General features: G+C 40.6%; 1 protein-coding gene across 1 annotated transcript in view; it reads left to right on the top strand.

Moving 5' to 3' along the window:
• Positions 1-534: 534 nt before the first annotated feature.
• The window catches only part of LOC122974379 (retinal guanylyl cyclase 2-like), a 29,085-nt gene continuing 10,633 nt past the window's right edge, over positions 535-18,986 (top strand). The window contains exons 1-16 of the mRNA XM_044342375.1: positions 535-1,060; positions 1,614-1,844; positions 3,535-3,690; positions 5,148-5,290; positions 5,795-5,950; positions 10,017-10,166; positions 10,424-10,643; positions 10,927-11,002; positions 11,137-11,221; positions 11,470-11,586; positions 11,677-11,760; positions 11,882-12,058; positions 16,880-17,033; positions 17,134-17,277; positions 18,550-18,698; positions 18,857-18,986. The exon at positions 18,857-18,986 is cut by the window's right edge and continues 34 nt beyond it. Of these exons, the coding sequence (XP_044198310.1) occupies positions 820-1,060; positions 1,614-1,844; positions 3,535-3,690; positions 5,148-5,290; positions 5,795-5,950; positions 10,017-10,166; positions 10,424-10,643; positions 10,927-11,002; positions 11,137-11,221; positions 11,470-11,586; positions 11,677-11,760; positions 11,882-12,058; positions 16,880-17,033; positions 17,134-17,277; positions 18,550-18,698; positions 18,857-18,986 (2,413 nt within the window). The 5' untranslated portion in view covers positions 535-819. The remainder of the gene's footprint in view (positions 1,061-1,613; positions 1,845-3,534; positions 3,691-5,147; positions 5,291-5,794; positions 5,951-10,016; positions 10,167-10,423; positions 10,644-10,926; positions 11,003-11,136; positions 11,222-11,469; positions 11,587-11,676; positions 11,761-11,881; positions 12,059-16,879; positions 17,034-17,133; positions 17,278-18,549; positions 18,699-18,856) is intronic.

The following is an 18,986-nucleotide window of genomic DNA, read 5'->3' on the forward strand; positions in this document are numbered from 1 at the left end:
ACAAGAGTCTGCATTAAACTTGGACCTAGAAATCTGCGGACTGACTCTTGTTTATTGAGTTGTGTCATTTATTAAAAGAGTTTGGCTGGCTGTCTAATTTTGGTTAGAAAACACCATTAGGAGAACAATACAGTGACTTTTTTAATCAAGTGTTAGCAGCTGTGGATGTGAGGAGACTGTCGTGATGTCACAGTTCACTTTTGTGTTTTTTAAGATTTAATATTGTTTTTATTCATTTTTGTCCTTTTCTGCATGAATCTTTACTGACTAGTGTCTGTGAGCTGAACTGTCCCTCGCGGACATTAAATCTGTACTCTGACATCCGATTCTGGATCAGAACCAGGACCAGGGTCTGAAGACCAGGACCAGGGTCATCCTGTTCTTCAGACCCTGGTCTCATGTTTTCAGTGGACTTCAGATATTTTTGAGTCCTGATATCATTCTATTAATTTAAACTGATCTTAAATATGCAAAGAAAAAATGAAAAAATGTAAATCCTCCAGAAATCACTCAAAAGGAAGATGATGATGATGATGATGTTATTCTTCAAACAGGAGTTGTTACTGATATTTCCCTCCAGTCTTTCTCCTTTTCCCTTTCACCTCTGTAAGTTTACAAAGCAGATTCATAAAGCTCCTGAATATAAGTTGAAACATTTTCATTCATTAATTTTGTGTTCTGTCTAAATGCATAAGACACTCTGAACCAGTTTAAATAAAGTGTAAAAGCTTCAGAGTTTAAAGTCTGACAGACTGACTGTGTGTTTCTACTGTTTACTTCTGAAGAAATAAACTATTTCTACTTTTTTTCAGGGTGAGGATGCTGCTTCCCAGGTGGTTGCTAGGGGCGTGTCTGTGGTTGCTAAGCATAGCAGAGGTTTGGACAGCTACCTTCAAGCTTGCTCTGATTGGCCCATGGACATGTGACCCGCTGTTCTCCAGGGCGATGCCAACAGCAGCAGCCAACCTGGCGTTGTCACGGTTACGGAGTGACAGGGGTCTAAGCAGAGGATACTGGTATGACATCAAACTGCTGGATGAGGACTGCTCCACCTCCAAAGGTTCGGTAACCAATTAGCTAACGAGAAGGCAACAAATTAGCTAAAAATATGTAACTAATAAAGTAACGAGGAGGTAACAAATTTCTGTTACCTACCAACTGTGGATATTCCATGTTGTTTTTGGTAAATCCATATTACAGAAAGTCAGGGTGATGTTGTTGTTGGGAGCTCAGGGCTCTGTTGAAACCGCCTTGTGTTTCTCAACACAAAAGTCCATAACGGACTGACTGAGTGATTAAGTTACACCATTGTTGGTGTATCCATTTCAAATTAAGAGCCCTTATTTCAAATGAAAAGCCCTGTAGAGTTTCATACCCAGTCCAGCCATATAATAGGTTTTGAACTAGTCTTGTTTTCTCCACAGTCATCTTCAACCCGCAGGTTCAGAACCACTGTGTTAGTTAACATTTACCTTTAAAAGTCTGTCACACTAGAAGGAATAAATGGAGTAAAAAGTAATTTAAAAAAACTGACAAACTAAAAGTCAGTTAAAGCTGATTTTATATTTGTGCTGATTATTTTAACATCTTCTGCTTCTTTGATATTATTTCAGCTTTAACAGAACTCGGTGACATGGAGGGTTATGGCCACGCCTACATTGGACCCTTTAACCCCGCCCTCTGTCATGCTGCCTCCTTATTGGCTCACCACTGGGAGGCGGGGCTTTCCTCACCAGGCTGTCTGGATGCTGATTGGCCAAACCTGCCGCCTATCACTCCTCCCAGCAGAGTGCTGTTCACCGTGCTCAGGTTCTTTCGCTGGGCGCACGTGGGCATCATCTCAGGTGAGGGTGTGATGTCACAGTGGTGGGCGTGGTCTAATGTGTGTGGGTGTGATCTAACTTTATGGGTGTGGTCTGTGTGTTCCTGTATTTGTAAACATAGGGACAGAAGGCATAAATATATTATTTTTTAATATATATTATATATCATCATATATCAAAGCATTTATAAACTTAGAAAAAGTGAGGAAATTTGTGTTTGGTAGATTATTTCTTTGTTGTAACGAAGCTTCTTGGCAATAAATCTTATACTGTTGGAAAGCCTGTTTATTCCTCTTTTAAATGGCGCCACACTTGTAAGGAACATGCATTTGTGGGATGAGCAGCAGAACTGAGTATGTGGGTTGCGCCCATGAAAAATTTGTCAAATCTGCCAATGCCAAACAGCTTATTTTGCTGTTGCTATTGACTGTTGTTTTGAGCTTCTCGTACCCCCAGGTGCTGCTAATCAGGTGCCTGATTGGCAGCACCTGTGAGCATGGGACCTGCATGTTTGACTGATCTGGATAGGGCCTGTGTGACAGGGCAACTTCAAGCTGGTGTTCCGCAAAACCAAGTTGCAGCATTATTTGGAGTGAGCACTAGTACCATCTCCAAAGTGAAGGCCAAGTTCCATATAACGGGGGATGTCAGAGACAGGCCATGAAGTGGGCGTCCCAAGAAGTCGACACCCCACTTCACTGTCAGACCTGTTTGCGCTGGTGTCAGCAACACGTGCACTGGAACCTGAACATGTGGAGGAACATTATGTTCAGCGATAAGTCCAGATTCTGCCTATGGCAGTTGGATCGTAGGGTCAAAGTGTGGAGAAGACATGGAGAACACTATGCTGATTGCTGCACCGATAGAGCAACATCTGTTGGTGGAGGCAGTGTGATGGTGTGGGGCGGCATCTCCCTCACTGGAAAAATGATGCTCATCATCATTGGAGGCAATCTCAATGCAGAGAGATAGTGAGATGAGATTCTGCGACCAGTGGCAATCCCATATCTCCACAGTCTGGGATCGAACTCTGTCCTCCAAGATGGCAACGCTCGCCCCCACAGAGCGGGGTTTATCAGAGACTACCTCCAGAGTGGAGAGGATGGAACGGCCTGCCAGCAGTCCTGACCTCAACTCCATTGAGCACTTGTGGGATCAGCTTGGGCGTGCTGTTCGTGCCAGAGTGACCAACACAACCATGTTGGCTGACTTGCAACAAATGCTGGTTGAAGAATGGGACGCCATCCCACAGCAGAGTGTGACCAGGCTGGTGACCAGCATGAGGAGGAGGTGCCAGGCTGTTGTGGCTGTGTATGGTTCTTCCACATGCTACTGAGTCTCCTGTTTGTTAAATGAATAAATTGTTAAATTGCCAATATGTCTTATTTCTTCAAACTTCAATCATCCAATCCACCAAACACAAAACAAGAGTCAATGGCAGAATAAGCTGTTTGGCATCGGCAGAGAAGATTTGGTAAATTTTTCATGGTGCAACCCACATACTCAGCTCTGCTGCTCATCCCACAAATGCATGTTCCTCACAAATGTGGCACCATTTAAAAGGGAAATAAACAGGCTTTCCAACGGTATAAGATTTATTACCAAGAAGCTTCGTTACAGCAAAGAAATAATCTACCAAACACACATTTCTTTACTTTTTGTGCTAAGTTTATATATTTATATTTATTCCTTCCTCTTTCCGTGTCATCAGCACCAACTGACCTATGGGAGAGCACAGGACAGGAGGTGGCCTCTGCCCTCAGGGCTTTGGGCCTCCCGGTTGGTCCGGTGGTTACCATGGAAACCCAGAACAAAGGCGGACCTCGGGAGGCGCTAAAAGCGATCAGAGAGGCCGACAAGGTCAAAGGTCAGAGCAGCCATTATTGTCTGGGTCAGAGATTACAGTCAGTAAAGTGTAAGAGTAGTAAATAGTAATAGTTCTACTAGTAAAGAGTTGGAGGAACAGCTGACTGTGATCTTGCTCTCAGTGAATAAATGTTCCTGCGTTGTTCAGTTTCTGTTAGTTTGAAGTGATGATGATACATTTTTTATTCTGAAAAATCACAATGGGTTCAGCTTAATTACGGAAAAACTCATGATTATACTCATAATAATTTCCCATCAACTAAAACAAACAGTAAACAGTTTCCTGTTAGATGATCTGCTGTCACACATTTTAAACTCCAGTTTATCAGCTGATTTGTAGCTGAAATGTTAAATATTAAAGTATTCGGTGAATTATATTCACTTGTTATCTCGCTGATATGTAACTATATCGTTATTAACAGAACTAAGATACGTACTAATGGTCACTGGACTGTATTTTCTGTGGTGTGTGAAGATGATGTGGATCGTAACATGAGTCAGTCAGTATATGCTAGCTGTTAGCAGCTACATGTTAGCACACAGCTGCTGAGGGTTCAGATGTTGACGATCACAGATATAAAATCAGCCAGAAGCACAGGAAGTGTTCCCTCATGTTACAATAGTGTGCTACCCTCACTGCAAGGTAAAATAAGTTGTTTAGGCTACCTGTTGAAGATGTTTGCTGAAGATGCCGTAAGAGCCTGTCGTCTGCAGCTCTTCATCAAACATCATCATCACTGTGTCTGTTTCTGCTGGTACTCTTCCTCTCTGCAGTGTTTACAACTGATCCACTGAACAAAGAGCCCTGAATATCTCCAAATGTTATTGTGTTGACTTGTTTTACTGAAGAATAGCACCACTAACAAAGCTCCGCTAACTCAGTGATAAACACATTTCATTTCAAGTTCTTCACAATAAAAGCCTTCCATTAATTTGTCAGTGGAAAGCTCTTAATATGAAGCAGCAGCAGGAAATGGAGTTACATCCAGGTAACTACTATTTCTTGTGGATGATTGTACCTCTTCAACCCAAATAACATAATGCAAGAACAGGTGTTCAGGGTGCGGAGTGGGAATAAAAGAGGCGCCATTCTTCCTTCATTGTAAAGTAACGTTGTTGTTGTTGTTTTTGAGAATTTGCCAAATGTTAAAAAATGTGGCAAACTCAGATAAACAGTGAGGCTACAAACAGACAGCTTTCATTATGTAAAACATACTGGTGATGGATGAGACACTGCAGGCAAAGCAGTTGAAAATATCACTTTTCTACATGTTTATGCCCCCCCCCCTCCCGAAAAAGCCTCCCAATCTTTGAAACCTAAATGTTGGCAGGTCTGGCGTTACTGTTACCTGTGTTTACACCTGCTGCTGTCTGAACTGTTTCAGCTGATTTATTATTGATTATTATAACATTACAAAGTGTTTAAAGTGTTGAACTGTGAGTGGTTTTCTGTTGCAGTGGTGATCTTGTGTATGAGCTCCGTCCTGATTGGTGGAGAGGATCAGCGAGAGCTCCTATTGGCTGCTCTGGACATGGGGATGGTGTCAGATGGTTACATGTTTATTCCATATGATGCGCTGCTGTACGCCATGCCGTACCAGGTAACGAACATATCATCACTTTACTACTTCATCAGTATATTTACGGATCAATAACTTCATCAAACTACATCAGAGAGTTTTTCTCAACTTCTCAGAAGGTTAAAATAAGTTAAAATTCTGTTGATTTTTATTTAGTTCCACCTTTGACCCGAGGAGGCATTTAATGTGTTAAAGACAAAATATTCTTCTTCTTCTGGAAGCCAAACACAGTCTCTGTATCACTGAGTTCAGAATATAACTGTACAAACAGAAATGTAGTGAAATATAACTTCTATCTTTCCAAATCCTCACATCTGTCATTAAAGTCTCAGTCTCATGTTCATCCTTCAGTTTCCTGAATCACAGATTTAAAAAGGAATTAAATCTTCAGAGTTGTTTCCTCAGAATTTACATCTAAAAGTCTGTTGATCAGATTCAGACCTCAAACATCAAGTCGTCTTCTAGAATAAAGTAAAAGAAGCTGAATTCTGTTTGGTTCTCTTGTTCTCTCTTTTATCCAATCAGGACACAGTATTCCCTCAGCTGACCAATAGCACGCAGCTTCGCCACGCCTACAGCTCCGTTCTGACTGTTACTATGGAGTCCGACCAGAGTTTCTACGAAGCTTTTCATCAAGCTCAGCTGAACCGAGAGATCCGGTCGGCCGTGTCTGCGACGGAGGTAAACATGTACACAACAAATACACAACATGTACACAACATGTACACAACATGTACACAACAAATACACAACATGTACACAACATGTACACTACATATACACAACATGTACACAACAATATGTACACTACATATACACAACAATATGTACACTACATATACACTACATATACACAACAAATACACAACATGTACACAACATGTACACTACATATACACAACATGTACACAACATGTACACAACAAATACACAACATGTACACAACAGGTACACTACATATACACAACATATACACAACAATATGTACACTACATATACACAACAACATGTACACTACATATACACAACATGTACACAACATGTACACAACAAATACACAACATATACACAACAATATGTACACTACATATACACAACAATATGTACACTACATATACACAACAAATACACAACATGTACACAACATGTACACTACATATACACAACAACATGTACACAACAAATACGCAACAAATACACAACAACATGTACGCTACATATACACAACAACATGTACACTACATATACACAACAAATACACAACATGTACACTACATATACACAACAATATGTACACAACAAATACACAACAAATACACAACAACATGTACACAACAAATACACAACACAATATGTACGCTACATATACACAACAACATGTACACAACAAATACACAACAATATGGTAAATGGTAAATGGACTGTACTTGTATAGCGCCTTTCTAGTCTTCCAACCACTCAAAGCGCTTTTTACACTACGAATCACATTCACCCATTCACACACATTCATACGCTGAATGGGTACAGGGGCTACCATGCAATGTCCCAACCTGCCCATCAGAGGAAGCTAACCATTCACACACATTCATACACTGATGGCACAGCCATCAGGAGCAATTTTGGGGTTAAGTGTCTTGCCCAAGGACACATCGGCATGTGGACTGGAGGAGCCGGGAATCGAACCGCCGATCTTCCGATTAGTGGACGACCCGCTCTACCTCCTGAGCCACAGCCCCCCCCAATATGTACACAACAAATACACAACAAATACACAACAACATGTACACTACATATACACAACAATATGTACGCTACATATACACAACAACATGTACACAACAAATACACAACAAATACACAACAACATGTACACTACATATACACAACAATATGTACGCTACATATACACAACAACATGTACACAACAAATACACAACACAATATGTACACTACATATACACAACAATATGTACACAACAAATACACAACAAATACACAACAACATGTACACTACATATACACAACAATATGTACACTACATATACACAACAATATGTACACAACAAATACACAACAACATGTACACTACATATACACAACAATATGTACACTACATATACACAACAATATGTACACTACATATACACAACAATATGTACACTACAAATACGCAACAAATACACAACAATATGTACACTACATATACACAACAATATGTACACTACATATACACAACAATATGTACACAACAAATACACAACAACATGTACACTACATATACACAACAATATGTACACTACATATACACAACAATATGTACACTACATATACACAACAATATGTACACTACAAATACGCAACAAATACACAACAATATGTACACTACATATACACAACAATATGTACACTACATATACACAACAATATGTACACTACATATACACAACAATATGTACACTACATATACACAACAATATGTACACTACAAATACGCAACAAATACACAACAATATGTACACTACATATACACAACAATATGTACACTACAAATACGCAACAAATACACAACAATATGTACACTACATATACACAACAATATGTACACTACATATACACAACAATATGTACACTACATATACACAACAAATACACAACAACATGTACACTACATATACACAACAATATGTACACTACAAATACACAACAACATGTACACTACATATACACAACAATATGTACACTACATATACACAACAATATGTACACTACATATACACAACAATATGTACACTACATATACACAACAAATACACAACAACATGTACACTACATATACACAACAATATGTACACTACAAATACACAACAACATGTACACTACATATACACAACAATATGTACACTACATATACACAACAATATGTACACTACAAATACGCAACAAATACACAACAATATGTACACTACATATACACAACAATATGTACACTACATATACACAACAACATGTACACAACAAATACACAACACAATATGTACACTACATATACACAACAACATGTACACAACAAATACACAACACAATATGTACACTACATATACACAACAATATGTACACTACATATACACAACAATATGTACACAACAAATACACAACACAATATGTACACTACATATACACAACAATATGTACACTACATATACACAACAATATGTACACTACATATACACAACAATATGTACACTACATATACACAACAATATGTACACTACATATACACAACAAATACACAACAACATGTACACTACATATACACAACAATATGTACACTACAAATACACAACAACATGTACACTACATATACACAACAATATGTACACTACATATACACAACAATATGTACACTACAAATACGCAACAAATACACAACAATATGTACACTACATATACACAACAATATGTACACTACAAATACGCAACAAATACACAACAATATGTACACTACATATACACAACAATATGTACACTACATATACACAACAACATGTACACAACAAATACACAACACAATATGTACACTACATATACACAACAACATGTACACAACAAATACACAACACAATATGTACACTACATATACACAACAATATGTACACTACATATACACAACAATATGTACACAACAAATACACAACACAATATGTACACTACATATACACAACAATATGTACGCTACATATACACAACAACATGTACACAACAAATACACAACACAATATGTACACTACATATACACAACAATATGTACACAACAAATACACAACAAATACACAACAACATGTACACTACATATACACAACAATATGTACACTACATATACACAACAATATGTACACAACAAATACACAACAACATGTACACTACATATACACAACAATATGTACACTACATATACACAACAATATGTACACTACAAATACGCAACAAATACACAACAATATGTACACTACATATACACAACAATATGTACACTACAAATACGCAACAAATACACAACAATATGTACACTACATATACACAACAATATGTACACTACATATACACAACAACATGTACACAACAAATACACAACACAATATGTACACTACATATACACAACAACATGTACACAACAAATACACAACACAATATGTACACTACATATACACAACAATATGTACACTACATATACACAACAATATGTACACTACAAATACGCAACAAATACACAACAATATGTACACTACATATACACAACAATATGTACACTACATATACACAACAATATGTACACTACATATACACAACAACATGTACACAACAAATACACAACAAATACACAACATGTACACTACATATACACAACAACATGTACACTACATATACACAACAATATGTACACTACATATACACAACAAATACACAACAATATGTACACAACAAATACACTACATATACACAACAATATGTACACTACATATACACAACAATATGTACACTACATATACACAACAAATACAGAACATGTTTATGTGACTACGTGGTGAAACATTGTATGCAGTCGTTTCACTTGAAGGATTAATGTTGGTCATTTAGTGACATTTAAAGAGACACGTAGGAAACAAAAACAATCTGTTGACTTGAGATGTTACTTTAATTATTTAAATCATGTGACATGATGACATTCTGTCCTGAACTTTGTCTACAGGTGTCTCCGGTCTTTGGGACCATCTTTAACATGGTGTACTTCGTTGCTAAGGCGGTGGAGGAGCGTCGTCAGGCAGGGGGCGGGCGCTGGGTGACAGGTGATCAGCTCGTCCAATCAGATGGAGGCTTTGACTTCCAGGGCTTCAACCAGGTTAGCAATATTTTAATTCAATTGATTTTAATATAAGAGAAGAAAAAACACATCGAAATGAAGCTATAACTCAGCTTGGATCAAAGAAAGCAGCAGCTTTGTTTGAAGAAGCAGGTTTACGCTCTGAACGTGATCCAGATAACGTCCTGCTTCATGAAACAGACCTCAGAGGAATCTGATCAGATCAACTTCTGACTACGGTATATTATGATGTTGACAGCTCCGTCAGCTCCTCTCTGCTTCCTGTTCTTTTCCAGATGTTGTATGGCGGTAAAGAGGGGCGTGGCCTGCAGGCCAGGTATGTGGTGTTGGACTGTGACGGCGACCGTCTTGTGCCGACACACACGCTCGCTCCGACACACACAGACGGGACCGTTGGAGGTCTGAGACCACTGGGCCGCTCCTTCATCTTCCCCGGAGGGAAACCCCCAACCGCCAGCTTCTGTTGGTTCAGTCCAGAGGAGGCCTGCAGTGGTGGTGCGTTCATTATCTACAGGGAGGGTGGGAACTTTGTCTAAAGTAGATTCAGCCTCTGTTGGTTCAGTCCAGTGGAGGACTACAGCAGTGATGCGTTCACTGTCCTACAGGGAGGGTGGGGACCCTGTCTAAGGTAGATCTGGTCACCTGAAGGCCTGAGCTCTGTAGAGCGCCTCTACAGCACATCATGTGTGTATCCAGGACATTCAGCATCAACAGGAAGTGAAACTGAGGAGCTTTGACTCTGATGTTCAATTTGTTTATTTACTTTGTTTACCTGCAGGTGTTGACACGGTGACGCTGTTCTTTGTCTTCCTGTTGCTCTGTGCTCTGATTGGAGCTTTCTTGTACTGGATCAGGTGAACACACACACACACACACACACACACACACACACTTAAAAAGATTTACAATTGTGAGGATGATCAGCAGAAATTATTTATTGATGAAATGTGAACTGGATCAGGACTGATCAGAATCTTTGTCTGTACAGGAAGTTCAGGAGAGCAGCGAACACCACCAAACTCATCCTGACTCTGGACGACATCGTCTTCATCGACACTCAAGTCAGCAAGAAGGTTCAAACTTTTTACCTCCATGTTTACCTCCTTCTAAATACTCTATACTGTTTATACGAAGTACTGTTTATACTGTTTATACTACATAGAGCATGGATATGTGTGGGAACAAACACGTAGAGTGTGGATATGTGTGGGAACAAACATAAAGAGCATGGTTGTGTGTGGGAACAAACACGTAGAGCATTGATATGTGTGGGAACAAGGATATGTGTGGGAACAAACAAATCTTCTTGTTGCTTTTGTAGAAACTGAACGATGAGTCCATCATGAGGAGTCTTCTAGAAGTCAAAACTCCGATCCGCTCAATTTGTCGAAGCTACATCCTGGCGACACCTGAGAGCTCCAATATAGGAATACTGGAGGTACACCTGTACCTGTCTGTCTGTTTAACTCACCTGTCTGTGCTAAATTACAAACTGACCCCGCATTCTGATTGGTTGTGTTGTTACCAGGGTGACTGGGTTTGGCTGAAGAAGATCCCTGTATCAAATACAATAACAGCTGTCAATCAAAACACCCAGAGTCTCTTCAGTCAGGTATGATGAACCGTAAACACACAGTAGACACACAGTAGACACATATTCCTGAGTATTATTGATTATATTCTGACAGTGTATTGATCATGTAGTTCCAGTACACTATCTGTCTCCTCTCCAGTTAAGGGAAATGCGGCATGAGAACCTGAACCTGTACCTGGGTTTGTTCCTGGATTCGGGGATCTTTGCCATGGTGGTTGAACACTGTCCTCGAGGCAGCCTGGCGGACCTGCTGGCTGACGGCGACATGAGGCTGGACTGGATGTTCAAGTCGTCCCTGCTGATGGATCTTATCAAGGTGGTGCTGGCACTGTGGTGTATTTTCATTAAAAGTCATTGGTGTGCTTAAAGACAATATTAAGCTATGCAGATTGATTTTACAAGTTTATAAGCAATAAGGGCTAGTGGGATACAATTTGTATTGGTGTAGTTATAATCTCACGAACCATATTTAATCACACTATACATATAGAGGCACAGTAGAAGAATCATAATCATACACTGGAGAAATTTGAGTGTGTTTGTATTACATGTCATGTTGCTTGGGTCTGCATTAAAGTCTTCAACTTTTAGAAAAAATATCCTCTGGAAGAGATCAAGAAATAAGGGTGTAAAATGACTAAGAATAACTAGAATAAAATAAGAGGCCAGAAGACAACTGGACAATAATGGTATAAAGTGATTCCCAATACTTATATATAAAAAATTGGACACAATCAGGAAGAATTATGTGGGCCGAGATATGCCCACAAACAGCTCAAAACATGGTCTGAAGAGTTTTTGCCAGCAACGAGTGACGAGGAAAAAGTAACATAATAATTGGTCAAAAATTAGGGAGGCTGGATGATAAGGTGTGGCCTAAGCTGACCCAAGGACATAAAAACAATGCCCCAGAGAAAAACCTTTGGAGCGATTTGATACTTTGTAAAAAGTGCTACTCGTTCCCCTTTTTTGCCGGCATTAAAGAACACTTTGCTACTTGGACCTCTGACTCCCTTTTTATTAAGAGAGAGGTTTTTTTTTGCTCTGATACATTTTTCTGCAACAATTCGACACAACAGCACTACGTCTGTTGGAGATGACCTCTGTGTTAAGGGCCGTCCACACCAAGAACAATAACTATAACAATAACTAAATATATAAATATCTAACTCAAGTTGATGGTGGAGAGACAGTAGTGAACGATATCTGTGGGATCACTTTCAGAGTGATTTGACGACCAATAGAAACACTGACAGCCAATCAAAATCCACCCTCTAAACCATACAGCACGACAAAGTCTGCATCTAGCCTGAAATTTCCAATCAAATTTCCAAACCTGCATATATCATCTGAACTCTGGAAACTGACTGATGCCTTTATTTATTTATATTTATGTATTTTAATGCGGTTTTGCTCCTTTCTCACCGCGGACTGATGCACTGTAAACTAGAGCAGAATGACACCCAGAGGTGATTGCTTCAGATAGGTTTGTGTCTCTTTATTATACAATGATGCTGGAACTTTGTTCTGCATGATAATGTAAAAAGAAATGATGAAGTTAGATCAGTGTTCATACTGTGTGTTCCTGCCACAGCACAATAAAGTAGTTAGTCGTCTGTTCGCTTTTGCACATCATGCTTCAGCGACTGCTACCGTCTGTCGGTGCAGTTTGGTCTGTAAATACTGGAGCATCACAGCAACTAGAGTCCCAAAATATGCTGAGCAACACACTGAATCACCAGCCGCCTTTGAACGCTTCTGACTTTCTTTTTCTTTCTCTGTGCAACATAAAGCAGTAACAAGTCATTTTCCTGAGCTGCCGACACAGCTGGAGCACACAGCGCTACCCAAACCCAACTGTTTATAGAACGGTGTTGTTCATCAGTGTGGATGCTCACATCGTTATCATTAAAGTTATTGTTATAGGGTTAGGTTTTAGTTATGTTATGTTATGTTATAGTTCTTGTGGTTGGCCCTTTAGAGATAACCTCTAATCAGTTGTACTAATAACGACATAATTAGTTGTATTAATAATAATAATAATAATAATATAATCAGTTGTAATGATACTACTAATAATAAAGACTGTAATAATAACTAATAATTAATAATAATAATTTGTTTGTTGTGTCAGAGGTCTGTACTATGAAGCAGGATTGGGGTTAGTGAGGTAACTTCAGGTGTAACTTAGTGGTTCACTTCTTACCAGGGTTCATCACCATGGCAACAGGTTAACTTCAGAGGATCAACACCCCCGACCACTGACCAATCAGATCACTGGAAATAAAGAGTCATCATTCCTACAGGATCCCGACATGGACAAAAGTCCTGAGTTACTATAAAGTGACTTTTAAAAAAGATCAATATATATTTTATAGGTCAGTGGAAACATGTTGCTCCATGTTTCTGTTTTAAATCAGAGCTTCTAACAAACAGAGATCATTTATGACACTAAACACATATTTTAATAGTTTAGTTGATTTTCTACCAGAGTGAAGCTGACAGTGAGGATGATTTTACTCTGATTCATCACTGCAGTCAGAATAATATCAGACAACTGTGTGATGAAAACTGGAAATAAACACCAGAGAACAATAATCCTCACTGTTAATTGGCTCCATGATTAGAAATCATCAGTCATTAACTACTTTTACACTCTTTGCTTCAGCAGCAGAAACAGTCTGACGTTACTTTTAAAGATGCAATAAATGACATTGAGCCTCACTAGATGTCAGCCAACAATATATTTGATATGTAAAGATATTGTGGAGTAATGGTGACCTGAGCAGCGAATGAAGTCACACTCCCTCTGTGTGTTGTTATCTGAGCTTCTCTGTTCTTTGTTTTGATAGCCAGTCTGGCCACGCATGCATTTTAGTGCATGTGAGAGTGCATGTTAGTGCATGTGAGAGTGCATGTTAGTGCGTGTAAGCGTGCATGTTAGTGCGTGTAAACGTGCATGTTAGTGCATGTGAGTCCCTCCATGTCTTCCACATCTGCTTACAAGATGGCGTTTGCATCACAAACTTTCTCAACAGCTTCACTTCACTAAAATATGTTTGTGAAAACAGTAACAGAGTCTTGATCCATAATTGATCAGCGCTGCCTAGTTTGATCTGAGTTTCTTTAGCTTTCGGTTCAGGGACTGCTTTTTTTTCCAACTTTATTGAGTAAACAACAATCTTAGATGTTGGTGCTAAAGTGCGACATCTAGTGGCTGAATGTCGTGTACTGCAACTTTAAATTTGTTATGTGACATATTCAGATGGTTTCTAAATAGTAAAAATATTCCCTCTATACTTCAGTCATATAGAATAATTCCTACATGTATTTTTAGGGACCGAACCCAAAAGGCAGAGGACTACTATTGCCCTTAGACGAGGAACCTGTTGTTTTTCATATGTTGGTTTGTTTGTTTGTTTCTTCATTATTACGCCACTTAAACCCTAAAGTTGACCCCCTAAACATGCTCAAAAACTCACCAGCTTTGGCACGCACATCAGGTCTGGTAAAAAATTTGATAAAATGTAAAAATTAACCCCTAAAGTGCCAAAATGTGCTCTCTAGCCCCACCTATGTAACTAAAATGGCCGCCACGGCTCGTAGGAATGTCGTAGAGAGATCAAACCAAAACTCAATTATTCGTCTCATCAAGACCTACAAATCATATGCTGACACCCCTGACCTAAATCCAACAGGAAGTCCGCAATTAGCCTTTCAAAATAAGACTTTGCCCCAATTTTGGCCCCCGCACAAATGCTATCTCCTCCGAGGGCGTTAATGGTATCAGCTTTAATACATGACTTATGACACTGTGCTGAAAAAAAGTTGTCAAAAACTTTGTAATAACTCGAACGGTTTGGATTTTATAAGCCCTGAAAGTTGCAGCGCCACATCACCCTTACAATGTAAAACAATGGGGAGGCAATCTATGGGCATGAACTTTGTGTCAAACAGAGGCTTCTGACGTCTAAACTATAAGTCTGACCACTTTCAAACCTGTATCAATGGATTCACCATGAAATTTCCTACTAAAATATGATTTTTGATGTAAGATTTGGCCAAAGTCATGGGATTTATGAGGAGATTTCACAAGAAGCGTACTCTAAAATCCTCCTCTCCAACTGCTCCTGGTGATGTCACTCCCTCAGTGCTGTGAAACATTCCACAATACACACTCATTATAAAATCACAGGAGGAGCAAGAAAAGACTTTAAAACTCACACTCTAATATCTCAAAAACAATAAAAGATAGAAAAAACATGTAAATTCAAGATTTGTAGGTCAAAGTCTCGTGACTCATTTAAAGTTCAAATGAAGTTTGTATCTAAAACTATGTGGAAGCAGTAAATGTTCAAAAAGGTGTGGGTTCGCTCACACTCTCCATTCAAATATATGAGTATTTTTCTGTGTCCAGCTGCAGTTACTTATTGTCTCTACACACCTGACAGTACACATGTCAATCAAACTTTCAAAATAAAAGCACACCACACTTGTAAGAAATATCCCTCATTTTTAAAAAGCAAAATGATCTGATCCCGACGGGCCAGAGAGCGAGGTTCCGACCAACGCTGCTTGCAGCTTTAATTTTATTTATTTATGATTTCTAGTTTTTTGTTGTATGATTACAGGCTCGTTTACATTTCACTTGGTTGAATCTGCAGGTTCTTGGTTTCACTGTTTCATCTCGTATCATATGAAGAACTTCATTCATGGTTCTGATGATGTCGTTCGTAACAACCCGTCTCTTTCACATGAATGCGCTCGTAGCTGTTAAACCAGACTGAGCTGGTTGATAACAGCTTCATAGTTCTGGTTCTGGATGGACCATGTTCAGCTCAGTGAAGCCAAATAACCAGAAGATCCTGGATCTGTTGAACCTGCGTCATGGTTCAGGCTCCTGGTCTCTGACATCATTTATTGATGATTTGTTTGTTGTTTCTGGTCTCTGACATCATTTATTGATGATTTGTTTGTTGTTTCTGGTCTCTGACATCATTTATTGATGATTTGTTTGTTGTTTCTGGTCTCTGACATCATTTATTGATGATTTGTTTGTTGTCTATGGTCTCTGACATCGATTAGAGGTTTAAATCTTCATTTATTGATGATGGACGTTGCTGTCGGTGTGTTTCAGGGAATAAGGTATCTCCATCTACGAGGTCTGAGTCACGGTCGACTGAAGTCCACAAACTGTTTGGTTGACGGACGTTTTGTTCTGAAAATCACTGACTACGGCCTTCCCATGATCCTTCACTCTCAGAGCCTCAACCTCCCTGAAGATCCACAGGGTGAAAACTTAAAACCTACCTGTCTTTCTCTCTGCCTGTCTGTCTCCCTACATGACTGTCTAACCCTGCCTGTCTGTCTCTCCACCCGTCTGTCTCTCAGAGCTGCTGTGGACGGCTCCGGAGCTTTTGAGGTCTCCGGTCAGAGGAGGCTCGTTTGCCGGAGACGTCTTCAGTTTCTCCATCATCATACAGGAAGTGATCTCTCGGACGCTGCCATACGCCATGATGGACATGCCCGCCCACGGTGAGACAGGACGTCTGTCTGGCCACCTGTCTGTCTCTCCACCTGTCTGTCTCTCCACCTGTCTGTCTGACCACCTGTCTGTCTCTCCACCTGTCTGTCTCTACACCTGTCTGTCTAACCACCTGTCTGTCTGACCACCTGTCTGTCTCTCCACCCATCTGTCTCTCCACCTGTCTGTCTCTCAGAGATCGTGGAGCGTCTGAAGCAGCCCCCTCCTCTTTGTCTAACCACCTGTCTGTCTGACCACCTGTCTGTCTGACCACCTGTCTGTCTCTCAGAGATCGTGGAGCGTCTGAAGCAGCCCCCTCCTCTTTGTCTAACCACCTGTCTGTCTCTCCACCCGTCTGTCTCTCCACCTGTCTGTCTCTCCACCTGTCTGTCTGACCACCTGTCTGTCTCTCCACCCATCTGTCTCTCCACCTGTCTGTCTCTCCACCTGTCTGTCTGACCACCTGTCTGTCTCTCCACCCATCTGTCTCTCCACCTGTCTGTCTCTCAGAGATCGTGGAGCGTCTGAAGCAGCCCCCTCCTCTTTGTCTAACCACCTGTCTGTCTGACCACCTGTCTGTCTCTCAGAGATCGTGGAGCGTCTGAAGCAGCCCCCTCCTCTTTGTCTAACCACCTGTCTGTCTCTCCACCTGTCTGTCTCTCAGAGATTGTGGAGCGTCTGAAGCAGCCCCCTCCTCTTTGTCTAACCACCTGTCTGTCTCTCCACCTGTCTGTCTCTCCACCTGTCTGTCTCTCAGAGATTGTGGAGCGTCTGAAGCAGCCCCCTCCTCTTTGTCTGACCACCTGTCTGTCTGACCACCTGTCTGTCTGACCACCTGTCTGTCTCTCCACCTGTCTGTCTCTCAGAGATCGTGGAGCGTCTGAAGCAGCCCCCTCCTCTTTGTCTAACCACCTGTCTGTCTCTCCACCTGTCTGTCTCTCAGAGATCGTGGAACGTCTGAAGCAGCCCCCTCCTCTTTGTCTAACCACCTGTCTGTCTCTCCACCTGTCTGTCTCTCAGAGATCGTGGAGCGTCTGAAGCAGCCCCCTCCTCTTTGTCTAACCACCTGTCTGTCTCTCCACCTGTCTGTCTCTCCACCTGTCTGTCTCTCAGAGATCGTGGAACGTCTGAAGCAGCCCCCTCCTCTTTGTCTAACCACCTGTCTGTCTCTCCACCTGTCTGTCTCTCAGAGATCGTGGAGCGTCTGAAGCAGCCCCCTCCTCTTTGTCTGACCACCCGTCTGTCTCTCCACCTGTCTGTCTCTCCACCTGTCTGTCTCTCAGAGATCGTGGAGCGTCTGAAGCAGCCCCCTCCTCTCTGCAGACCTGTAGTTTCGGTGGATGAGGCTCCTGCCGAGTGTCTCAGTCTGATGAGCGAGTGTTGGAATGAGGATCCGAGTAAGAGGCCGAGCTTCGATGACATTTTTAAACAGGTGAGACGAGCTGCGCTGCTGCCACCTGCTGGTTCATTTACAGAACTTCACAAACTGCTATCAAAAAGACCTTTTAGACTCCTGAGCAGCCCAGATATGTATTTTCAGATTTTTCCTGAATTACTAGAAGACCCGTCATGAGTTTTGTGTGTTTGCAGTTTCGGGGCATCAACAGAGGGAAGAGGGCGAACATCATCGACTCCATGTTGCGGATGTTGGAGCAGTACAGTTCAAACCTGGAGGATCTGATCAGAGAACGAACTGATGAACTGGAGATTGAGAGAAGCA

This window comes from Thunnus albacares, chromosome 22 (assembly GCF_914725855.1).
Source record: "Thunnus albacares chromosome 22, fThuAlb1.1, whole genome shotgun sequence".
In the NCBI taxonomy this organism is placed as follows: Eukaryota; Metazoa; Chordata; class Actinopteri; order Scombriformes; family Scombridae; genus Thunnus; species Thunnus albacares.